We start from the raw sequence: 25759 nt of genomic DNA on the forward strand, positions 1-25759 counted from the left end.
TCAATTTTAAAAAAAAGTCTTGCTACATCCTTTTGCTATTGTAGATTTACAAAAGCTTTGATTAATTCACCATCCTCTGTTTTTGGATAGTTGCTAATATTTTTTCTCAGGTGTACTAATTCCTCATCTTTAGTAAGGCCAACCAACCACCAGACCAGTTACGATATATTTTTTACTATAATGGGTGAAACTGAAGTATGCAGCTCTCGTATTGCGAAATTTGCAAACCTATCACTCTATTATTTTGTCCAACCTATCTACATATCTTCATTATTTCATGATATTCCATGTGCTATATCCTTTCAAGAATTTTCTTTAAAAATTTTACACAAAAATCGTAGGTAATATGTGAATTCTCTGGAGATAGTAAAGTATGGGCTGAAATTTTAAGTTGAACACTTTTCCTAGTTTTATCATCATCCATCAAGACATAATATGTAATCATCGAAATAGTCATGGAAAAAGATTGAAAGTTATAACTCTATGGAAGTAAAAATACGATCTAGCTACCCGAAAATCATGAAGTGATCAGATTTAACTTTGGAATTATCGTAAACACTCAACAATAGAAAAAACTTATGATTCTTTTATTCAAATTTATATTATTTTCAGATTCATTTGGTTGTTACTTACATTTTCATACCCATTTATGCATTCTCTCATCAAAAATATTCAATGGATAGATTTTACGCATTGTACTTGGAATTTCACAGAAGTTAAAATTTATTTGCGGATCAAATGCTTTTTCATTAGTGGGTGACAATTTGAAATCCATTTAGTGTAGGTAATTTGCAAATCAAAATCTACGGAGAGTTAGCACTTGGAAAGGATCCTGCACAGAAAACCAAAGGATTCTGCTCTGGATAGAGTCTCAATTATTAGCTACAGTATCCTTTACTACTTCCTGAAAAATCAAACTTTGAAAGTGCCAATTTTGAGAAAAGCAGGGCTGGAAAATGAATTATAAAATCCTGTAGAAATGTTACAGCGGCTGATTGGTGATCAAAGAGAGCCAGTATGATGATTGCGGATTGGAAGGCTAAAATGCTAAATGCAAGTTTTGAAAGATTGATGTAGAGATAAAAAGTAAATTCATTTGACATAGTGGCTGATTCTTCTGGTGCCTACAATTTATATGCATTGGTATTGAAAAAATCCATCAGTGGCTAGATACTAAAATTATTGGTTAATAATCTAAGGGATCCAGAAAAAAGTGTGTAACATCCCTGAGAAAATTTTGAGAAACATTAAAAATGGGTAACAAAGACAGAAAAGAAATAAATTAGTAAGAAACTAGTATGGCTTGCTCCTCTTGTGTTGCTTAGTCTCTTTCTGAAATAAGTTATTTTACAATTTTTTTGAACATGGAAAGACTTCATCCTAAAGCACACCAAGAGAAAGGAATACACCATCACATGGAATATAACATTTAAGAATAGTGTTAGAAGTAGACATTAATTGATAAAAATCTATCATGGCCTCAGAGAAAAAGGAAAAAAATTGAGGCCGAAAAATTTTGGAAAATGTCTGAGGCATTTACAACACGACGATTAAGAGATGACTTGAAGCTTACAAAATAAAAGAATTGACATGTCGGAAGAGAGAAAAACTTTGAAATATTTTCAAATTAACAACTTAAAATGCAATCTAAAATTCAACTAATACAAAAATACATAAGTTTGATAATTAAAAAAGAGATAGAGAGAAAGAGAAAACAGTCCGAATAAAGTAACAGAGGTACCCAACTTTAAACGATTTTACCTATAACAGGGTTAATTATTATGGGCAAAGACTTTATCAAGGGATACAAAAAGAAAGGGAATGAAATGCGATGAAAATAATCGAACTGATAATCTTGAACTGATCATTTTTCTGGAGTTGATTACATCAATTCTTAAATCCTACGGAACGGTTTGAACTTCTATTCCTCTGATTTTCTGTGTCTTAGGGTGAGAGCATACCTTTTGTGTCGGAAATTCGACAATATGCTGAAAATAATGCACTCGGTCAACCGTTTAAAGCTAGTGACAAAGAATCTTTTTTCATTGAGTGACTTACAAGAATCTAATTTCTAAGTTTCAGAATATGAGAGCACCTGCCTTCCTAAGCTCTTATTTTTAATCTGTTAAAACCCAAGTGCCTGTCTTACAAATTCCAGGGAAAAGCAGTGTCCAATTTTAGATGTTTATCTCCTTTTAAAAATAAATTTTTCTCTTTTCATTCTTGAATTTCCCTAGTGGAAGATATATGTATCTTTGTCTGAATGAATTTACAGCTGTCCATTAATTAGTACACTTTTTCCTCTTGGTGTCATGCACCTCTACCATTTTAATTTTAGTGGTGCGGTATAGACGTACATACCACATTTAACAGAAACGCATCAAGTTTGAACTGAGAAAAATAATTCCTAAGTTTTCTTCCTTCACTTATGGAGGTGGTGTCACAGGATCATGTGAACTCTATCAGGTTCAAATTACTTTTTGATTGACATTGAATTTTTGACAGGAGAAAATTTACAACAGTTGAATTCAAAAGTACTCCTAACTCATTTTTTTGGACAAAATGCAACTTGGTCCTTTCTGTTAAACTCAGTTCAAATATTCTAAATTATTTGTATTATCATTTCAACTGCAGGTGACTCAGAAATATTTATTGTCCAGGATTTTTTTTAGTATTTTTCAATTTTGAATTGTCACAAAACATAAGACTTGGCCACCCATTCATAAATCACCTTGCAATTTACGATTAGTACTTTAGTTGGTTATAAAAATGGTTTTCATAAATAGGTAATGATGATTCTTCGCTCTTGATAGGGTATTAATTCCAGTTTTACTTTTCAGGAAAGATCGATCTAAGAGTATAGTAAGGGGGATTGGTAGCAAATAAAGAGCTATGTTTTGAAGCTAGAAAATTAACCAGATGCATAATTGAGAGTTACAGATTGTATTGCTTTGTCTGCTAAATTTGCGCTTGACGTTCCCCATTCATACCAAGGTGAAAAGTATGGGGCCAATCATCAAAACTGTTGTTTTGAGTCAAAATCATGTTTCAAAAAACCACATGCATCATTCACAAGGAGGTAACAAAAACCCTCTCCTATAAAATTGTGAGGAATACAATCCAAAATCAATGTCTGAAAATGGTCTGGTTTAGTTTTTTTTTCTGCTTTGTACTTTTGGAAGTACATAGTCAATAGTTCTCATTGGCTTCCTTCGGGTATTTCAGGTAGAGTTATGACAAATTTAATTTGGATCGATTCTGTCAGGTACTTACGAGATTAGAATGTTAAGAGAGCAGTGATTTTGGAGATAAAAATTTTAATTTGAAAAAATGGAACTTATTTGAGTTAGGATAAATTCAAATGTATACACAATTTAAAAAAAAAAAAAAAAAAAAAAAAAAAAAAAAAACCATATGATGGAAAGATACGAAAAAAAAAAAAAAAAACTGATTCAGAGAGATATTTAATATCAGAGGTTAGATACTATGAAACTAAGGTCCACCATTTGCCATTGAAACAACAATTTCATGACTCTGCGTGGCAATCAATAGAATTTGCATTGTAATAAGAAAAAATTCAAATATTGAAAATATTAATTGAATTAATTAATTCAAATATTTTCTAAACTTTGAAAACTTGAAAACACATTGTTGATATTGATATCCTCTTTTCCTGAGAAGGGATAATACTAATTTTTAACGAATGTAGACAGCATCAAATACTTCTTTACAATGGGCCCCACTAATATAAGTGACTTATGATGATGCAATTTTTGTGCACATCACCCTTGTTCAGGATGAGATGTAGAATTATTTAAAAATCAACTTTATTCATTCAGATGTGCTGTTAAAGTAAACTGATTCGAAAAAGAGCTAACATAATACCCAACAATCCATGTTGTTGAGGCTTTCCTTTAAGACATAAAAGGAAGCTTATTTTTTCCCCCGAAGCTCAACAATCTACTTGATGTGTTGAGATACTTCAAGTTATTTTAGAAAAAACTAAATGGAATCAGATGAGTTAACCTTGTCAATGCATTGCTCATTCCTCAAAAACAAATACACGACTTAATCCATTATAAATTAAAGTAGCTTAATCAGCAAGTCCTCTGACATTGCTCCTTTTATAACATAAAAATGACCATGAGAAAATATCTTGTGTTTTCCGTCCGAACGTTTCTTTTAAAATTCCTTAAAAAATGGCGTGATGTTACAGTATGACCCTTCTTCAAATTGGTTTGCCCCTTTGTCACGAGAGATTAATGGATCAACACTAGTAACGCAATGAAAAGTCCACTATGTCTGAGCCATTTGTGTGACAAGACACCAGATGGGAAAACTCATCCAACAAATTGAGATATTTTTTTGACTTTCCTCCTTCAAATCATTCATAAGACAATGTGATCCCTCAGATAGGAGCTTAAAATAACAGCAAGAAATAAACAATGAAAGCTCAGATAATAACAGGATCTTGTTTCGAGAGAACATCGGACACCCAGCATGATTTCAACACACAAAAGAAAGCGTTGGGAGAATAACTAAAATTTAAGATGTAAGACTGCAGCAGGAGTTCGTTTTTCGGGCTGTTTTGTAGAAGGCTTTGGACTGGATGCTTAAATTTTCAGATTTGGCTACGAGATCATCGAGTTTTTCACCTCTTTCCAGTACAGCTTCTATTGTGTTGTGCTGTAAAGATAGAGAAAAAGGATAGTACTTTTTTTTCATTTTATAACCAACCAATATCACTGAATGAAAGTTTTGAAGAGGGTTCTTTGACACTTCGGAGAGCGATTTGATAGTCGATTAAACGACTGATAATTTCTGGGTTTTAGGAAATGTCTTAAAAATTTCCAAGCATCACATCACACTGCAGAATGTCAGGTGTTTGTGCACAATATTTGACTGAATGTGAGATACATTTTGAAATAACTCCAAAAGTATGGTCGAAAAGAAAGTCGTAAATCAAAAGGCAGAAAGACTTGATATACAGTGGAACCCATATATAACAAAGTTTACAATTTTTAGAAAAACTTTGTTACATCCAGAGCTTTGTTAAAAGAAAATGTATATGGAGGCTTGGCAGCACTGGAAAAATAAAAATTACTTTGCTATATGTGGAACTTGGTTAAAAGCGAATTCGTTATACATGGACTCCACTGTATTCATTTGGACAACACTTTTAAGTTTTTTCTTTCAAGTCCTTCAAATTTCAAGTCAAGCACAAACTGAAAGAAATTAATCAAATTTATTATGCATACTGCACCTTGTAATTCAATTAAAGGAGATAATAAAAAATAAGCCTAAGGTGCTTACTTTGATGTATACTAGCTTCGTAAAGATCAAAGCTAGTAAACATCAAATACGCACCTTTGGCATATTATTATTTATTATCTTATTTCACTAAAAGAAATTGGAAATAAAAAATAAAACTCAGAAAATAGTGATGTGTAAACTGCAATTTTGTGAGATAAGGATAACGAAGACAGTTTGAAAAAAATTAAAATGCAAACTGAAAATTTTATTTCAAAAGGTCACACAATTTTGGATCTCCCTCAGAGGGCAAATCTAATTGATAAAAGGTCGAATATGTAACTAAGGACTTGAATGTGTTGGAATTAATCCTTCCAAAAAGGAACAGTGAGTGTGAGTTATTTAATTTTTCTGATTTGAACCTATTTTCCTTCAGAACTCCAGTTTGACTGAACTCCAGTCATTAGAGAAATAAAAAAAACAAAAAAAAAATGTCCGATGCATTACATGCGAAAGAGATAACCTTGAAAGTAATAAAAAAAATTTTGAGGAAGGAGGAAGACTCAGAAGAGAGACAAAACTTGAACAAATGCATGAACTGAGTTGATGCACACTAAAAGCACCTACCAGAATAATGGTGGTTTCATCAAGATCTTCCTGCATTTTCGTCAATGCATCTGCCTCTCTAGGATTTTGATACTTTGCTAGATAGGCCTTCAGCTGTGGAAAATCTATTGCTGACTCTGTGGCAGTTGGCCATATTGTCGGAGAGATTTTTGCTGCAAAGTCATCTAGAACCTGTTTTGCACAAGAAACATTAAGACTCATTAGTTGTTCTGAATACGTAATAATCAGAGAAAATAAGGTTAGAAAACACGAGGTCCTGTGTCTAGGGCCAAAGTTGGAAACCACATATCTCCGTTTGCAATGTTGCAGACTTCTTGTCATACTTTAATTTTTCTTTGAAAAACTAATCATCGTAATTTATTGAAAACAACCTTGATTTTTCTTCTAGAATAGTTGAATAATCTGTAAAAATTTCAAGGCATTAAATTGCCTTGTTTCTCTTTGAAAAATAGAATAGGATCAAAAAGAGCGACGCCAAGAATGGCACAATTTGGGCCAGAAGGGATTTTTCTGAAACTGGGCCCAAACGATACCTTATGATACCCTAAAACTCTGGTTAAAATTTTAGCTTGAGTATACGCACGGTTTTTGAGAAATGAGGGGGCAAAGTTGCCAAATCGCCATCATTCTGGACAGCATTTCTACAGCAAAAAGACGGGAAAAATGGACGAAAAAGTTACACCTTTGATAGGTTTCGGCTGTAAATGTTCTTATTGGGCCCCCAAGCATTAAACTGTGTTCAGTTTCAAAAATTTTGATCGCACAGTGGTCCAAAGTGGGGAGAAATCGTCGACAAATCAGGATTCTTTGTCAAATTTAAAAAATGGAAATAAAATTGTCGGTCTGCTGCAGTTTTCATGGCTAACAATGTTCTTATCGGTCCTCAATGCATGAAATTGTGTTCAGCTTCACAAATTTACATCGCACAGTGGTCAAAATGACAGAATTAGTGGACAAATTAAGATCCTCTGTGAAACTTTTTAAAAGTGGAGTGAAACTGTTGGTCCCCAGTAGAGTTTAGATCCCGGAAAAATTCATGTATTTAATTTTCTTAATTATTACTGCATGTCAGACCGTATTGTCTATAGAACGTTGTTATAGAATAGACTTTGTAGCATTATCTCAATAAAATATGCAAATTTTCAGAAATTTAAAAAAAGAAGGAAAAATGGAGAGAAAAAATTAAAAAATGATTTAAACAGTCCAAAAAATAATTTAAATAATTTTTCCGGGATCTAAACTCTACTGGGGACCAACAGTTTCACTCCACTTTTAAAAAGTTTCACAGAGGATCTTAATTTGTCCACTAATTCTGTCATTTTGACCACTGTGCGATGTAAATTTGTGAAGCTGAACACAATTTCATGAATTGAGGACCGATAAGAACATTGTTAGCCATGAAAACTGCAGCAGACCGACAATTTTATTTCCATTTTTAAAAATTTGACAAAGAATCCTGATTTGTCGACGATTTCTCCCCACTTTGGACCACTGTGCGATCAAAATTTTTGAAACTGAACACAGTTAAATGCTTGGGGGCCCAATAAGAACATTTACAGCCGAAACCCATCAAAGGTGTAACTTTTTCGTCCATTTTTCCCGCCTTTTTGCTGTAGAAATGCTGTCCAGAATGATGGCGATTTGGCAACTTTGCCCCCTCATTTCTCAAAAACCGTGCGTATACTCAAGCTAAAATTTTAACCAGAGTTTTAGGGTATCATAAGGTATCGTTTGGGCCCGGTTTCAGAAAAATCCCTTCTGGCCCAAATTGTGCCAAAAAACGGTCGTTTTTGGCGTCGCTCTTTTGAAACACCGCAAAGGAGGTACGTGGTTTTGCACTTTGGCCATCGATGAGGATGAGCAATACAACAAACTTAGGAAGTGATTGATTAAACAGGTTCATTGAGACAACTTAGGAGGAGCAAATGATTAAATGTGCACCGATTTCATAATCATTTTGATGATGCATATGATAAATAACATTAAAATTTGCATTTTCCCCCTAAACTTTAAGAAAAATACATGGGAGGACTGAGATAAACCTCCCTCTGTTTGGATGCCACACCAGTGTTCCAACTTCACCTCCAAGTTTTAGGAGCCGTTTGGCCCATCAAGTTCAATTTTTAGGGGCCATTGAAGATTTTGTAGGGGCCAAATTGAATTTTTGCCTATATATCACGGCGCATTTAGTGAAAAGTTATACGCAAGATATACAGTTACAGGACTTGCAAGTTGCAGCTCGCAGCCATTACTTGGGAAAGGGAAAGGCCAAAGGAATGATATTCCGATTTAAAACAAGGAGCTTTTAGTTTACTTAAAGTTTGTTCAATTAAATAATACTTTTTCTGACTTCCTATTATGAAAAGTAGTAGAACGATTCTATGGTATGTACGATAAGTAGTACGATTCTCGATCTGCTGAGCCGCTGCCGCGACGAAGTTCCGCGCGCAACTGCTTGCTATGCGCGTTCAGCCCAGGCTCACTGACAAAAATCTTGAAATCATCAAACCGTAATTTAGGATTGCGACAATTTTTTAGGGGCCACGTTTGCCGCAGGGTCTTCATTTTTTAGGGGCCATGGGCGATTGTTTAGGAGCATTTGGCGACATGGCGCTTGTGGGGTTGGAACACTGGCCACACCACTGCTTAGGGTTGCAACATTGTGTCAAACTAGCTGGCTTAGGGTTAGTTATGTAATCAAGTAAAGTCCCTCTAAACTTCAGCACTAAATGGGGGGAAAAAAACACACCTTAGAGAGTAGAGTATGTGATACTCGATGAGGATAGTCATGATCTGAGACGACAACACCAGCCAAATTGTCAGCACGTACGTAAACATGACACATATATTCTGTGGAAAGACAAACAGAGAGTTAAACTGAATAAAGTCATGAGAATTGTAAAATTCCTAGTTGGTGACTGGAAAAATAAATCGGTGCGACCTACAACTTTTGGAGAAGAAATCTATACTTGACAGGTCAGTAAAATCTACATATTCAGAGATTATTTTCATTGATTTTTTCCCTGAAAAATAATTTGGAACTTTATCTAATTCAAATTACTTACAGTTGTTCCCTTTAGGTACTAAACTTACGATTGAACAGCTGGTTATCGAATAGTGGTTGAAGACATTCTTAAAATAGGATAGGAAAAGAGACAAAGTTTTATTCAAAGATTGATTCGGCTCACCTCCTTCCTTGACTGACTGCCTGGCACATGACATTGTCCTCTCAACCATGGTTTTACTAACAAAGGCCATGAACTCTTGCACACTTCCTCGCTGGAAGTATGAAAAAGTCCCTAGTTCGTAGGCAGACTTCAACCAACGTCCTGCATTCGGGCCTTTGTACAAAATGTTGATCGCATATAATTTCACCATTATCACAGTTTCAGCACACCTTTACAAAAAACAAAGCAACAGTTTAGTTCACATTCTCTTGACAGCTGCGACACTCATCAGTTAGGAGGCCACAACGTCACAGGATGAAATAGTTCCAAAAAGTAGAGAAAATTCATTCAAATTTAAGGTATTCGACCTATGCAAGATGGAATGCAATTGAAATAACAAAACTTGTGACTTACTTTGACATTAGACCACTCAGACGGCAAGCTCAAATATGGTATCCAAGTCTTGAGAGGGGCTAAAAAGCTTAAAAGCAATGTCACAGAGTACTTTCAAAGGTAGACATTCTGTGAAACGAATAGGGAAAACATGCCTGCGCCTCACCAGGATGTTTTTGTATGCCCCACAATTTGGTGTAACCATTATTGTGTCTCATAAATGTGGCTGAGAATCTATTCATGCGCAACCAGCTAGTTTCAAGCGAGGTCTCTAGGACTTTAATTGACTGAAGAAGATAAAATTAGCCCTTACTAAAACTTGAGACCTGATTTTCCAGTAAACTTCCTAAACATATGACTCGGAGGCTGTGGGTACGCTTCATTTGGTAACGCCCTTGAATTGGGTTGTAAGTACTTACAGAAGAAGTATATAAAAACCTCTCATGCAGAAGGATGAACGGACCCTGTTAATGAGTGAAAAGAAGACGGACAGACAATTTTAATGCAAACCATAACTCCAACCTGTTGATAAATTAGGTGAAAGCGCTCTGGCCTAACCTAACAAAGGAAGATGGCAGCTTCATGCACTTACTTAAGAATCCTAAATTATTGAGAGCATAAAAGCTAAAGTCCGCAGCTGTGTTTTCAGCAAAAAAAGGTCAATTTAGTCTGTCTGACAAAATGCAAAGGATTTGACAATATATTGGCCACATCACTCTACAAACATTGATGATAACAACTGAAAATGGAATGTCAACAAAAATGTCAACTAGTGACTGATAACAAACATGGAGAGGAGGAAAAAGACTCACGAAGTCACGAATTTCCTGTTTTTCGTCATCACACTTCAAATAGGTGTTCTCTATTGGTTGAAAACCAAAACGTTGACAATGACGTCATTTGGATACTTTGACTATTTATTGTTCGGATTGGACATGACTTTCGGAGTTGTTGATAAGAGATAAGAAAGCGGAAAGCTGCGTTTACAAGCGTGTTAAACAGTTCAAATCATCTCTATTTTATTAACTTCTCAATTTTCTTTTCATACAGTTAGTGTTTAAAGTTCCTCAAGTTTTGAATTTTCACCCTTCACTTCAAATGTTGCAGTAGATTTTGATGACAGTATGAGACCAACAATAAGTTTGTTCTGCTTGGTGTCCTGCGTTTTCATTTTCTCAAACTGCAATGGGCAAGTTAAAACTAAAGTAAGGATGACTTCCTGTTTATTTCAACTGAATTATTTGAATCTCTTTATCAGAGCACAGCCTACGAAATCCATTGTATTTCAGTTTTTATCACTTATTTCAACCCTCAGGTATGGGCAATTGATTAGCTGTGTGTCAGCGCGTTTTCAGCACTACAAAGTAGTCACTAGCTCTTGCCAAATTAGCCGGCAGTTCTCCTTAGTATGACAGAAAATATTCTGTATTCATTCCCGATTTTTTAGCTACCAGAATAAGTTCAGGAGCCAATAGGCATGTAAGCAGTGTGTGAGAACATTTAAGTACTAAATTATTGTTAATTAGAGAGCATACAATCGTTATGAAGAAGTCGTGGTTTACTTAACGGACAATTTCTGTGTCTTATCAATAACGTTGCAAGAATGTGGTCAGAGTTGTGTGCCTCCAAAAAACAACTACCACTGAGGGCAGATTATTGAAATTTTTTGTTTATCTTGTAGGTAAACAAAACAGGACTTAAAACAAACAGAGCCATGTGATCGGACGGCTGCAGCGATGAGACTAGGTACCGTATTGACCGTATTCAGGATTGAGAGAACTTTTTCGGTCTGAGTCAATAACTGGTTGTTGTTTATTTAGACCATTTGGGCGTGCCTGGCTTAGTCCAGTAGGCTCATTGCGGCAGCCATTCAATTATGTAGGTAGTTCCACCTCATCTAAGCCTTGTCTTGTCCCTACAAACATGAGGTTTAAATATGGAATGCTCTTGCTTTTTAAACATTATTTGCATAAAAAAATCACAAAATTTGTTGTGCCTGTTCACGTTTGTTTGAAAGCTTTTGAGTTTTCCGCAGACTTCCAGCGACGCATAAGAGAAAGCAAAATTAAAATAACATTTCAAAGAAGATTATAGGTATTCTTCAGAAAAATGGGGTTGATTATGTTGACCAGACTAAAAACTTGCTGCATTTCTGGGGCCAAGGACTTCTGAGCCTTGAATCATGTATGTACCTATCAACTGAGCAGCTTCATTGCTCCTGAGTTTCTCTGACTTAGAATCATGATTTACCTTGCCCTTTTGAAAGGTTTTCATCCATATATTAACCAGTTTTGTGTTTTGTTTGCACAGAGTATCTCTCTTTCAGAAAGAGTTGAACAACTATCACAAATGAGCTTCAAACGCTCCGTTATCAAGTTCAATCCGCAAAAATTCAAAGACTTCGTCAAGGCAACACCTCGAAACTATTCTGTTGTAATTATGTTTACCGCTATTGCTCCAGCTCGTCAGTGCTCAATTTGCAGGTATTGTTTGCGACAATCTACAAGAAAAGAGATCCCAGTGCTCAACAACTTAAAATTGAGTTATTTTTATGAGAGCTATGTATATATTTCAAAAAAAGGGTTTCTACCTAGTTCAAAAAACCTAGTTTCCTCTCTTCAGTCTCGGAGCTGCCTTTCATAATTTCGGCTCTCCTTTCATTTTTTAAAAGTAAACAAGGTAACTTAACTCCTCATGATTTACAGGGAATATTCTTCCGAGGGAGAAGAAGAATATTGAAAATGTTCAACAAACAATGTTGATGTGTTTTCCTTTTAAAAAGTAAACTTTCACAGGAAATTCGCAATAGCGTTGATCAAGAAATGGAGTTTCTGAGTTTTGCAAAGCTTTGACATTTGCATTTTGTTGTTCGTTTCTTCCTTGAGCCACCTTGCTATAGGTTTTTCAGGGAGGAAACAAATTACCAGGTACTGATATTAAAAAGTTAGACATTCCCAAATTAACATTTAAGTTACAAAACAATAAGACTACATACATTTAGACTCTCTCAAGTTATATTACATCATGCCTTTTTAGAAACCATGAAAAAACTTTGTTTCAGACAAGCGAGTGAGGAATTCAATATTGTTGCTAATTCTCATCGCTATTCCGCCACTTTCAATAATGACCTGTTCTTCGTTGTTTTGGACTTCGATGGAAGTGCAGACGTATTCCAGTGGGTAAGTCAATCTTGATCTATGATCATGTAGGCAGGGGGGAATCAGGAATTCATATAACTTTACAAGTTTTTTTTCCTGAAGTAAAAGATTTGAAAAAATTATTATGACACTCACTTTTATAAAAATTGGTTTAAATCAATTTTTATGCAAGTGAGTGTTATAGTAATATTTTAAAATCTTTTACTTTGTTGAGCTATGATTATTCGTTTTCCAATAACTCTAAAAAAACTAGATAAGGCTGTGGTGAAGCAATGGGGAAGATTGGAGGACAAGGCGTATGAGTTCAGTTTTTCTATTTAAAGAAATACATGTTTGAAATTTCACAATTACATGGAGCCTCGAGGTAGGAAGGAAGTTTAAACTCACTTTTTGATGCCTTAAAGTAGGATTTTAGTTGAGTTCATAAATATTTCAATTTTTTCAAAAACTGCACGTATGCGCCCTGTCCTCCAAGCCCCTCAGTTTTGACAAAGAATCGTGGGTTTTATTTCATTATTGACTTTTCAAAGAAGATTCCAGTTTATCAATCTCTTGTCCTTTTCTCTCTAAAATTTGACATTTTCAGCTGGACAGTCATTTACCTCATTATTTTATGTTAGAGAGGAGGTGCCAGATGGCTAAAGGCGGAACTCCAAAATCTTTCTGTTTAATTGCATTGTTTTGAAACTTCTGCGTATAGGTATAGTAATTTTTCACAATAAACAAATCGGCAATGGGATTCAAAATTTTCCAAAAATGACCGTAGAGTAGCAATAAAAAGTGTGGAAAAATATCAAGCCTGAATATGAATTGGTTCTCCCCCTAGAGAATAAATATGTAGGTGTGAATATTTTGAAATGTTGTGATGGAGATACCCTGGTTTTATACTTCAAGTCATCAAGTTATCAGCTTTATTCAGGGTTGTCTCGGTACAGTCCATTGAAAGCAACCGAATCATGGAGTGAGCATTTTTTTCATTTTAAATGAACAAATTATGAACAAGGCTCCTGAATTTTCATCACACATACTCCACACAAATTTGAAACAGAAAACAAAAGGAAAATAGGACTATCATTCCTCAAGTTTATGAATTAACTGGGAGACACATTTTCTCCATTTGTCAAAAGAGGTAAATATAACCCTGATTTTATCAATTCATTTTTTCTCTCTCTCCCTCTCTCTATCTGGATTTGATCAGAAGTATTATGGAGAAGAACAAGGTACATCTAGATAAAAAGAGGATAAATTTCTAAGTAGAGAATACAATTAGTTGTCAATTGTCAACTTCAGTTTATGTGTCTCCATGCAACATACAGGGGTCCATTGTGCAGAGATTTGTGCATGTTTGCTGTATTAAAGCATTCTTCAATTCCAGATGAAAATCAACACTGCGCCAATGTTTATTCACTTTCCACCAAAAGGGAAACCAAAGCAGAAGGATACACTTGATGTACAAAGAGTTGGTTTTGCTGCCGAGGCAATTGCTAAATGGATTCACGAGCAAACGGATATTCAGGTATTTTTTCTTTTGAAAGTAAGTTTTTTAGGTTTCTTTGTAATCAAGGATACCGAGAGTGTCCAAGAAATTCAGTGGGCCAGTAGAAAGTTAGTATCTAAGCATTCTATCATATGTTTCGTCTTTAAAATTTAGGATTTCCTATTCTCTGAAGAATACAATTCATGCAATATAAATGACTGAATATAACTCCCAGCCGAGATATGAACATTTTTATTTAGCACCGGCTTTGCTTACGAAAAACTTGAATTTCCTACTCACAAGAAGAGCCCGATACTCTGTAAATAAATCAAATTGCGCCGTAGCATGGTTTTGGCAGGCCTCTTAATCAAGCAGTGTCCCTTCGCCACCCTTTAATCTTTAAAGAGTAAATTAATGAAGATAAGAAAACATAAATCTAGAGTTGGGCCGAAATGAATTTTTCGCGTTACTGGATACAGATATCAATTTTTTTTACCCGGTCGGAGCCAGATACCAGATAATTTGCCGAGGTATTAGGCCAGAACCGGATAATACCGGATCCAGATAATGCTTCTTCGGGTGAAAAAAATCTCCCTATTTTGCGCAGGGCGCGCTGTAGGTTAGACCGTTGAGACCATCATCCACTATGTGTTTGCCCTCGTACCGGCAAGCTCCCTATTTTTCTGAGTCACTCAATGAGTCGGCCCGCCAAAACAAATTCCAAAAAACAGAATGACCTGGCTGATGAGCAGCATAGCTTTCATTGGATTCACGGTGTGATGGATCACAATGTGCAGGAAGAAAGATATTATCAGGGTAGTACACAAGACAAAAGTGGAAATCAGCGCTGCCAACCTCACACTTTTCAGAGCATCATCACTGCTTGCCAGTCAAAAGTTGCAGCATTTCAAAGCCTGTCTTGACGGGAAGATGTTCGTTTAATCTCTGTTAATGAAAATCTCTAAATGAACAGGAAAAATGGATTTTTAAACCGATCACGAACTTAGTTGGCCTTTATTTCGATACTGCGATAACAAACTTCTGCAACATTGCAATAGTTGCGGAGTTCCGCTTGGACTAAAAACGTTACCAGTGAGGAACTCATGCGCATGTTGGTGGCTTTGTTTTTTTGTCTCTTCCACCTGCATCTTCGTTTTTGAAAGTGAAAAACGCGGACTTAAGGAAGTAAGGATCATGTTGCGATCATATTAATTTGCGGAAAATGTACTTAATTCCGAAAAGTTGAGCAATTACCATGACTAGTCAAAGTGCGCCAAAAAGCATCAAAATTTCACCAAAAAGGACCCCGCACACCTCTTATGGGAAGCTGCACCATGACCGATTGCCTTCTGACTTATATCATTCGATTTTCCTCAAGATGCTGATCAAAAGTTATAATTGCATCAACTTTCTACGATGCACCGTTTTCGTGAAAAACCTAAAGGAAGATTTAATTATTCGGCGATAAAAAGCCAGAAAGATTCCTCATTTCAGTACTCGAGTGAACAAATCAGGGGAACTCCCGCACCGACCGGCAGTCTTATCTCGGATTCTGCACGCTGTTTTGCTCAACCATCCAAATCAGATTCTTGAGGAGCATAAGAACAGGAAAGTCGGAACGTCAACCGAACGAGAGCGGGAGGGAGATAGCCCCAGAGTCGGCAGGTTTAGATAAGAAGACGGACAGGCGCTACGTTTTTTCCTTATTTACATCGGGCCTGTTCTCAAATGCTTTGTTAGTTTTTATTCATTGTCGCCGAATAATTGAATCTTCTCTTAGGTTTTTTGCGAAAACGGTAAATCGTAGAAAGTTGGCGCAATTATAACTTTTGATCAGCATCTTGAGGAGAATCGAATGACATTAGTCAGAAGGCAATCGGTCATGGTGCAGCTTCCCATAAGAGGTGTGCGGGGTCCTTTATCAAAATTTTCACAGCAGAAAAAGCACTATCCAGCGGGTCAAAAACTGGATAGTGCTATTATCTGGCCGGATACAGATACCCGCAAAAATCTTATCCGGCTGGATAATCTGGCTATCCGGATAATCGCTGGATACCTGGCCTAAATCCACATAAATCATATTCCTTGAATTTGCAGCTAGTCTAGTGGTCCATTGGTAAGGAAAACTTAAAATACTCACACAGGACTCTTAGAAAAAATTGGGGAAAAGATAAAAATCTGCTCTGCTTTTCACAGCACTAATCTGCAAAAAAGCGTTGCATCTCTGAAGAGAGCAAAAATAGTCGTTGCAATACGCTATTGTTGCTTTAGTATTGCGGTTGCCATCCTTCACGTTTGATATTCTTCAAAATTTTCCTATGCTGTGGAAGAGATGAAAAAAAATCTGTAAGTACTGGCATGGATAAAATAAACTCAATGCTGCTAAAATCTCAAAATGCTTTGATTAAGAGAGATGTATATGGGTGGATTTCAGCTAATGGGAGAAAATGGGCTTGGAAACAGGTTGAAAAGTGATTTGGCCGTATCAAGCTAAAGAGTACTTTACTATTATCTTGGAGCACCATGTTACAGGGCACAATGTCGTGAATCATAATATATTTTGACAATAAAAGAACAAGGGGGTTTTCAAAACTTTTCAAAAAATTAGATTAAGCTCGCAAAAGGTTCTGGTTCATTTATATAATAATTTGATACCTTGACTACCGAGCAGTTTCGCGTCACCAAACTGACATTTTAAATCACTGTTTAGCACGTTGAAATGAAAGTTTAGAGTTTTTAAAATCTCCTGTGGAATTTTTTTGTGGTTGATGTGAGACCTACCTCTACCAAAATAAACAAACATGGAAAGAAAAGATCATGATTAAAAGGGTTTAGCAGCCAGTTAAACGTCTTCCCCATATTTTCTCCCATTAGCTGAAATCCACTCATATCTTCAGGGATAGAGATTTTTTCGGTCTTGCTGAACCGAAATCCTTCACTGTACTCCAGAGTAACCTCCATGAAGTCTTTCTGTTAGGAAGCATTTAATGATTCTTGTTTTTTTCCCCCCGCAGATCAGGGTATTTAGACCACCAAATTACTCCAACTCAGTTGCGTTCTTGTTGGTGCTTTGTCTCCTTGGAGGATTTCTCTACTTGCGGCGAAATAATTTAGATATTTTGTATAATAAAACACTTTGGGGTGTGGCAGCAGTGGTAAGCTTCACATTTCCCTTTTGTTGTTCATTGAAAGTGTATCATTCAGGCAGCTTTAGATGTTGAACCTGTAGAAATGTGTATTTTGGTTGTGGACTTCTTGTCATACATTATTTTCTACATCAATTACTAATAAACATGATTTCTTGTGAGCTCCGGTGATTTTACTTCTCTATGTAAAGAATATTTTTTTTTTTTTTTCTCTACTTCAAGTAGCCCACAAGGGCTAATCCTGCGCTTTAAGTCCCAACCCCCCTCCGTCCCTACTGAACCAGTCCCAGGCAACCATTGTTGGAGACCATCAAACTCGGGTTGCCTGGCTGGGAATCAAACCCGGGACCTCCCGATCATAGGGCTAGCGCTACAACCACTACTCCATAGGAGGCTGACAATTCTGTGGGAAATCAAGCCAGGATGTTTGTACTGTCTCCTTTAAAAATGTAAAATAGGAGCGGAGACTTTAAAACACCGCAACAGAGACATGCATTTTTGCAGTTTCACCATAGATTTGTACTATAAATACTAAAAACATATTTTAACACTTTGAAAATTTTCAGCGCTAACCAGCCGAAAGCCTGAAAAAAAAAATTAAAAAATAACCAAACTATTCCTTTTGGCAAGGCAGCGCATTTCAAAAAAAGTGCCAATCAGAGGTCAGTTTTTAAGAATTTAATATTTAAAGTGCCCATGCAGTTTCGGAGAAAATAACAATTTCATGTGGTCTTAAGAACGCATTAATTATTTGTTTATTATTTTTTTTTTTTTCTAGAAAATTGATCACATATTTCTGTTGCTTGTTGTAATTTAGTGTGATTTGTTTTCAGTTCTTTTGTTTTTCGATGGTCTCTGGGCAAATGTGGAATCATATTCGCAGTCCCCCGTTTGTGCATAAATCACACAATGGAGGCGTTATGTACATCCATGGATCATCTCAAGGACAGTTTGTTCTTGAAACTTACATTGTCATCGTTTTGAGTATCCTTTGAAGTTCTATCTTCCAAATTTGTATGGTATTTTGATGATTGTTGTTTTTGAAGACACTGTTTTTGCTTTTTTTCACAGGTCAGATTGAGCTCCGTCATTTGGATCCATTAGCCCGTACAGGAGCTCGCTCCAATACTCGCGTTATCCACAAAATGTAGCAGTAGATTGAAGATGGCATTGCTAAGCGCGCTCCTTACAGTCTCCGTCCACAGTCTCTAGCGGCAGATTGGAGACTGAGTTGATAAGCGCGCTTCTGACGGTGTTCATCCACCGTCTCTAGCGGTTGAACGAAAATGAGTCGGGTACGAGTCCAGGCGAGCGCATCTAGCCGCGTGTGTAGTGCGTTTGGAGTTGCGGAGAAATGCAGGAGTCTGGATGCGCGCGCCGCGCGTCCTTCAACAGGCAAGTTGTTGTGATTTGAGTCGTGAGCGCTTATGGAATTGATTGTAAAGTCCACTTGTTAAAGTAAGTATTTTCCCCATGTTTTTATTGCGTTTTCATTTTCTTTACCGGTGTTTAATTCTGCCGCTCGTGCAAGAAACAAAGCCGAAGTATTTATCTCTTAGTTAGTTATTTCGCTGAGGGACGAAAGTTAGTTTTCCTTTTCAGAGCTAACCTCCCTACCACTTTGTACCATGCTCTGTTTGTTTGAATTCAACATATTTCCTTGCGAAAGTGCAGGACAGCTGATCCTCAGTTGTCCTCCAGACGTTGAATTACTAATTCGGCAAGAACACAATTCAGCTTAATAAGCCAAAATTCTCGTGATTGTAGTCTATTCGAATCTTACTTGGCTAATGCAAGGTACCACTGGCTTATATCTTGTAGACTCGTGTAAGCACTCGAGCAGTGAGCTTGCTTATGAGTTGTCGACGTATATACTTAATCAATGAGTTTCAGACTGCATCTCACTTCTTCTCCGCTAAGTACTTTCATCTGTGCTCAGGGTTGGAATTGTCCTTGTCCATTGTAACCTATCTCGGATGAGATAAGCTGAACTCAATGAGTAATTGATTTTGGTTTCACCTGCTGGGTGCTCCTTGTTAGGTGTGGAGTATTTGTTCACAATAACATACCTCAAGGGGTTGCGGAGTCTCTCAGAAGTCAACGGAAATGAAATGGTGATTTTCACAGAACTTTTATGCGTTAGTTCTGAAGTATTCAATATTTAAATGATAACAATCGCTGATTCTTTTTACAGAGTAAATGTATAAGAACTAAACATAAGTTGGGTTTATTAGGTGTGAAGCTAATGTGTAATGTCATTTTCTTCATCTATTTTTCAGTGGCCTCACTCCAGACGAGCATCTGCACTCAGATTTATTTCCAAGTATTCTGGAATTTCCAAGCGGCTAATATTCTATGATCTGATTGCCCATCCTGTATCTGAGCAATCATTGGTAGAGAGTTAGCAGCAAAATCAAATCACCTCAAAATTCATCATTTAGTGCTTCAAACAACATTGATATCAAGGAAGATTTAGTGTAGGCAACTTAAATAATCATAAAAAGTGACTTTCAAAGTTTGATTTGTCCAGATATTAATTTTTTCAAACGAAGAAGAAAAGTGTACTTAAGTTCAGTGTTGGAAATGCCTAAATATCTGAATCAGTAGGTCAAACCAAAGTGTTCTGAATTTAAGTTTTAAAGAAGAACTTTATATTTGGTGAGTCTTTTTTTATATAATTTCTTAACGCATACTCTTTCAACACAGAAGGACTTTGATAAACTGTAGAAAGCAGTTTCTTTTGATGCTCATCATGAAACATCATCTCAGCAAGTTTGATGCCCTCTCAAGTTTGAGTTACATATTTGTGCTGTATATTACCTGAAAATTTTGATTTTATGTAGTTCAAAGCCTTGAATATTTTCTGTCATACTTTTTAGTGATCTAGCTGTATTTGTCGGCATCATTTAAGTGGATCTGAATGTCATGATTTATCATTATAACTTATTAAGCTTAAATTATAGACATTGTGTAACTCCATCCCCCCAAAACTGAGGGTCTCGCAGTCAAAATCTCACGATACTTTACACCGGTGACTAATGAAGAGTTACTGGAGTAAGCGTTATTCGGACTAGATGTGGCGCATCAATCAATACCTTAGTATACATTTTCTACATCAAACTTCATTCATCTTTGCAGGGTTCTCTATGGTAAACATGCTCCCTTTGTGCTACCAGCTACATGTGTCTTTCAGTGTCATTGATTATCCTAGGATTTTCAATGACATGTGTCATCCATAATCGTAGGATGACCAATGACATGCGCCGTTTAATGTCATTCATCATCCTAGAATTCCTAACGACATGTTTTAGGATTTTCAATGACATGCATCCTTCAATGTCAGGATTTTCAACAATATATGGAGTTGAATGTCTTTCAATGTTTTTGTGAGGAATGAAGGATATACCCTTGGAACGACATCTGATGATAAAGTGGCAAAAGTTATATTTTCCTTGAGAAAGTGGTGAAGATTCATTGTCAGCTTCGATGAGATTTGATAGAAAGTATTTGCAGCATCCTATTCTGGACGTATGTTGAGGCTCCATCAAATACGGCTAAAGTCATTAATACTGTTCTTTCGTCAGCTTTCCAATTTTATCGATAATAATTCTTACATCTACTTAATAGTGCCGATTCCGAGAGGAGACTCTTATCAACAGGGTTGTAGAAGAATAATAAGTTATCAAAACCAATGTTTTAAGATATGGCTAGTCTCCAGAATTTCTTATTTTCATACAAATTATGCTTATTACTTGTGCAATGTGTTCCATACATCAACTTTTTTAATTAATGGAAAAACTGAACTAGGTAATAAAATTTTCTCTTAAATCTCTAGTTTGCCCTAGAGAAAAGATCATCTTGTACATCATCAATGTACATCTTAAATTTAGAAACGAGTCTATTTGGAATGATATAATGGTAATAAAATATCTTTGTTGGTATACATCTGAGTTTTTTTCTTTTCTTCTTTTTTTCTTGACTTTAAATGTTCTCCTTTGTTACATTGTTGAGAATAAATCTAGTTAGCCATAGGGGAAATAATTATGAGAATTTCTGTTAACGTTCCTGCAATCACATATAATTAGTATTTCAATATAAAAAGTTTTATTAGCGACATATCGAATTCATCCAAGAGGCAATTTGTCTCCTAGAAAAATAGATTTTCGAGGTAATATGGAAAATAACTTTAGTTAATAACTTTGACTTGGTATTTTGTGTACCTATCGAAAACACTTTGATATAAGTACATTATAAGTATAGGTCTTTACTATAAGTTTTCTTTTAAAAAAATTAAGTTTTCTTTTGGGATTACTTTTAAAAAAATCGGATCCACAGGAAGTACATCTACATCTCTAGAGTGCCTGATTTCTGAAATTTTGAAGCTAAAAAACTGAGGAATAAAGTGAAAAATATACAAGAAAAAATTTCATGGATTGTGAAATTCTTTCAGAGGTATTTTTGACATTTTATTTTTGAGCTTTTTAGCCTCAAAATTTAATTATATTCTCTTGAGATATAGATCTATTTCCTGAAGATCCGATGTTTTGTAAAAGAAACAAAAACCCCGAATAAATTTCATTATCAGTCAGAACTGCCGCTAGGAACGCGCTGCGTGACGCCGCGCGTGGGCCGCTTGCGTCAGTGCTACAAAGCCGCTCCGGATGCCGCGAGTAGCGGCGCCTGGACTCCGAGTCCGACGAGGGGTATCCACATTCAAACGGGTGAATATCTCTAGCTACACTGCCGCTCCTCTATGTGGATAAGCGATTCCGCTTTGGCACCGTCCACCGCTAGAATCCGCGATGGAGCTCGATCTTGCTAACTGGGGTAGATTGAATCAGTTCTCTAACTTTTTTGAGCTCCATGCATAAACATACTCATAAGTCAGGCTTTGGCACCTGAAAATAAAATACGCAGCCAAGTGTGGTGTCTATTAATTGATGTTGCTCTGTTTGCTGGTGCATTTTTGCTCATCTTAAAAATTTATGTTGTATGATGAAAATTTTTGAGACTCCCTTTATTTCTTCTTCTTTTTTATCAGGTTTTATAAGCAGTTTTATGAATTGCAACCAGGGGGCAGCATCTGGCAAAGAGGGCCTGTATTATAAAACTACAATGAGAAGAAGGCAAAATTAATAATAATTCGCAAATATATGTATTATGTATCTGTAGAAAGAGAATGACAATGTAAAAAAGTGTAAAAGCCAGAATTTTTGTATTTTATTTTATTTTATCACAGTCTTACTCGCCTGGCAAGGTAATGGGTTGATAAACGATGCTTATGCCCCAGTCGAAGGGAGACAAAGAAGAAGAAGAATAATTATATTAAGCACTAACGAATCTTTTTTCTCTTTCAATGGCTGTTCTTCAAAATCCTGGAAATGCTGCCAAATTTAGGCAGTCTTTATTGTCTACCCTTCTGTTTTCCTTAGCTCAGATTTTTTAGATGCTGCAATCGTAATTGGAATGATCATGATGATTGATGCTGCATCCAAAAAAGGCGGAGTCAGAGTGCGCCGCATCATGGCTATATTAGGCCTTGTTTTTGTCGCCATTGATTTTAGCGTTATTCTCTCAATCTTCAGGTCAAAAGCACATGGATATCCCTACAGGTATGATTCTCCCTTTTTCACTCTACACCAATCCTCTTATTTGATTTTCGCAGTCATTTATTCACTATTGGTGGAAAGTTCACAATATATCAGGAGGGGGTTAAATTTTGGGTCTTTTTTCCCCGACTCTCTGCCGTTTGTCCCTATGTACGCTTGCCAACTTTAATGTTCCTAATTTTATTGCAGCGGTGATTTCTCGCATCTAATGTGGAAATAGGTGATTCGAGCACAGTATGTGTAAGAAACTTTTGTGGAGAACTTTTAATTTCCAACCAGTCCATAATTAAAATTCCAAGTTATGCTTTGCTATCAAAATAGACGAACTGTCGTATAATATGGAAACAGTTCTTGTAAAAGTAACCATTTCATTTTCTTGATACAGTTTATCTGTATGTTGTATGTTACTACTGTATGACTCAATCAAAATCACTCATCCTCTATCTAGACTCAAAAAATCATCATGCGCTTGGCTCTGCCTATGCGTATGTAATATGGCCAATTTCAAATTGTACAAACAAAATATTCAAGAAGTTACAATGGTTTCTCAAAAGTTTCTTAACTCTTCTAACTTTAATGAGCTCAATAACATCTCCTGCAATGTCAGTGTAGGTTTTGAATTTAAATGTGCTCTTATACAAGTTTTATGTTATTTTGTATTCACGCTACTTTCTTGTCTTTTTCAGCTTCTTAATTTAAGAAATCAGGTGCAGAAATAGATTACTTATTTGACATTCTCAGTAAGAGGAAAGAAGCACGATATTCTGATCTCCAACTAATATTTTACATGCTGTAATTTAGTTTTAAATTTTTATATGTTTTGATTTGGGCATCTATTTATTTCTTAAATTTACTTTCTGGCAGTCAATGATTAGTGAGTCAGGGGTAGAAAATCTCATACCAAGAATTCTCTTCGTTTTTTTTTAAAATTAATTTCTTGAAAAGGCTAAAGGTTGATGTGGTTAAACTACTGATTTTTTTACTTACTTACATTCTCAGGATTTTATGGATAGGAATGTATTTCCGAAACCTTACAAAATTCAGGTAAATACTCGCATTTAGATGAAGCTTTCCATAAAATTCCTACAAGATGTATACTATTTTTTAAGTATCCAAGAAAAAAGTCACATAAAAACTTTTTAGCCTCTTTGATTAATGTACCTATCCAAATTTCAAAGTGCTAAAACTTGATGCGGTAAAACCACAGATTTCGTTTACTTACTTACTTATTTAAGTATTTGTTAGAATTTCATATGTAGGAAGGCACAAGTCCATATAGCAAGATAAGTGAACAAATGATGGCAAGACATGATGAACAATGAGCTGATATGATGGAGACAAGGAAAATTTCAATTTTATGACTTACCCAAGACTTTTTCATATTTTTACTTAGCATCTCTGTGGATGATGTTTATCAACTTTTACCATTTTTCTCTTCAATGCATGGAAAGGAACCAATGATGAGGTTTAAAAATGTTTGGTGTGCAACGCAGGCACCTTTAAAAAATATGGTTAGTGAGGACAAGCTTAAACCATCTGCGATTCTGTGACAACCGCAGTCAACCAATGTTTGAAGAAACTTATCAGCTCTTAATCACCCGAAAATTCTATAGCTGTCTAACATAGCTCGGGTTTTTTTTTTTTTTTTTTTTTGGAGTAGAAGATTTACTCCATGGGATTTCGATTTCAAAAGCCTAACTTTAATATTTAGCCAGTAAGTTTATTTTGTATACATTTTTCCTGTTCCTATCATAGCTGTGATTTTTACTTGAAAGCATTCAATAAAAAGTTGCTATTTCCATCTTGTATAACATTACCTAAGTACATTATGAAAATTTAATAGGCAGACGCAGAAGTGGTTAACTGTTGTCTATTTATGCTTTGATTCTCTTATTTTAACTTTTATTCGTAATTTTAATCCGAGTCATGTTTAGTCATGTTTTAGTAAGACTGAAGCGTTTGACCTTGTTTTTAAACTGTCCTGTTTGCTGTGGAACTAGATCTCCTTTCTGTAAAACAGAGTGAAAAATCGGTTTTTTTCGTTCCTTTGTCCAAAACTCAATTAAATATTTTGTTGATGATGAGCTGTTAACTATTGGTTCTCAACACTTAATTACAAGATACCTACTGAAAATTCATGGAAAGAAATTACTAAGAAGTCTGCTTGTTTTTGACACTTTTTATCTTAAAATATAAAGATGGTGAAACTACCAGACCACGTATCTTGGTTTGCAATGTTGCAGACCTCCTCTCTTACTTATTTTATTTTTCAAATGGAAAACTGCTCAAAGTCAATTCTCAAATAAAAATTTCTGTGATTTTTTTTTCTATGTGTGAAGAATAAAACTCAGTGAAAACTTCAAGGAATGATATTGATTTGCTCTCCTTCAAAAAAATAAATTGAGAGCGGAGATTTTTAAATACTTACTGCAAACGAGATGCATGGTCTTGCAGTTTCACCATCGATAATCAAGATTTTTCTCCCCTTTTATTGCCATCAATGTTTAAGGAGGTTGGTATCTCGATGTGCAATGTTGCAGATTTCTTGTCATGCACATTTTACTTTGTCAAAAGTGAATTATAAGAGGTGGTTTCTTAGAATTTCTACTGAAGTTCTTCATTCTGTTCTATACTTAATGATTGACAATTTTTAAAGATGACCCTCATTTTTTTTCTTTCTTTTTTTTTTCAAGAAAATGTTACATCCTTCATGTGACACCAAATAATAGATTTTGAAACACTGCAATTTGAGATATCTATGTGCGTCCTATCTTTCACCCATGACATGCTAGAAAGACCAAAAATTTTCTCTCTCTCTCTCTCTTTTTCGTACAGATTTAAATACGAAGTGCATACATTTGTAAAACTCTTCTTTATCCATCCTTATATAGTTAGTACAAAATTACTTTTTTTGACCTATGTGTAGGTAGTA

At 35.6% G+C, this 25759-nt stretch overlaps 2 protein-coding genes and 1 long non-coding RNA gene across 5 annotated transcripts; 2 read left to right on the forward strand and 1 right to left on the reverse strand.

Moving 5' to 3' along the window:
• Nucleotides 1-4453: 4453 nt before the first annotated feature.
• Ykt6 (YKT6 v-SNARE homolog) lies at nucleotides 4454-10223 on the reverse strand. Of its 3 annotated transcripts, none has more exons than XM_019042071.2 (5): nucleotides 9960-10223; nucleotides 9066-9274; nucleotides 8627-8727; nucleotides 5878-6048; nucleotides 4454-4686 (listed from the first exon to the last, which is right to left on the reverse strand). In XM_019042071.2, exons 2-5 carry the CDS (start codon nucleotides 9253-9255, stop codon nucleotides 4546-4548), a joined length of 603 nt encoding a protein of 200 aa, XP_018897616.1. In that variant the 5' UTR covers nucleotides 9256-9274; nucleotides 9960-10223; the 3' UTR covers nucleotides 4454-4545. The 3 variants fall into 3 exon arrangements, with proteins under 3 accessions (XP_018897616.1, XP_018897615.1, XP_072157110.1); XM_019042070.2 differs by having other exon boundaries at nucleotides 10030-10222; XM_072301009.1 differs by lacking the exon at nucleotides 9960-10223 and adding an exon at nucleotides 9857-9875.
• A 142-nt stretch (nucleotides 10224-10365) lies between these two features.
• On the forward strand, nucleotides 10366-25573 carry Ostgamma (oligosaccharide transferase gamma subunit). Its single transcript, XM_019042068.2, has 8 exons — nucleotides 10366-10642; nucleotides 11748-11920; nucleotides 12499-12616; nucleotides 13971-14111; nucleotides 17087-17227; nucleotides 18052-18202; nucleotides 22665-22830; nucleotides 23514-25573. The coding sequence occupies exons 1-8, from the start codon at nucleotides 10562-10564 to the stop codon at nucleotides 23524-23526; spliced, it is 984 nt and encodes a 327-aa protein (XP_018897613.2). The 5' UTR covers nucleotides 10366-10561; the 3' UTR covers nucleotides 23527-25573.
• Nucleotides 18299-21161, forward strand: LOC140224694 (uncharacterized). Its single transcript, XR_011899942.1, has 2 exons — nucleotides 18299-18676; nucleotides 19498-21161. It is a non-coding gene; the product is annotated as an uncharacterized lncRNA (long non-coding RNA).
• Nucleotides 25574-25759: the final 186 nt, after the last annotated feature.

This window comes from Bemisia tabaci, chromosome 5 (assembly GCF_918797505.1).
Source record: "Bemisia tabaci chromosome 5, PGI_BMITA_v3".
Taxonomy (NCBI): domain Eukaryota; kingdom Metazoa; phylum Arthropoda; class Insecta; order Hemiptera; family Aleyrodidae; genus Bemisia; species Bemisia tabaci.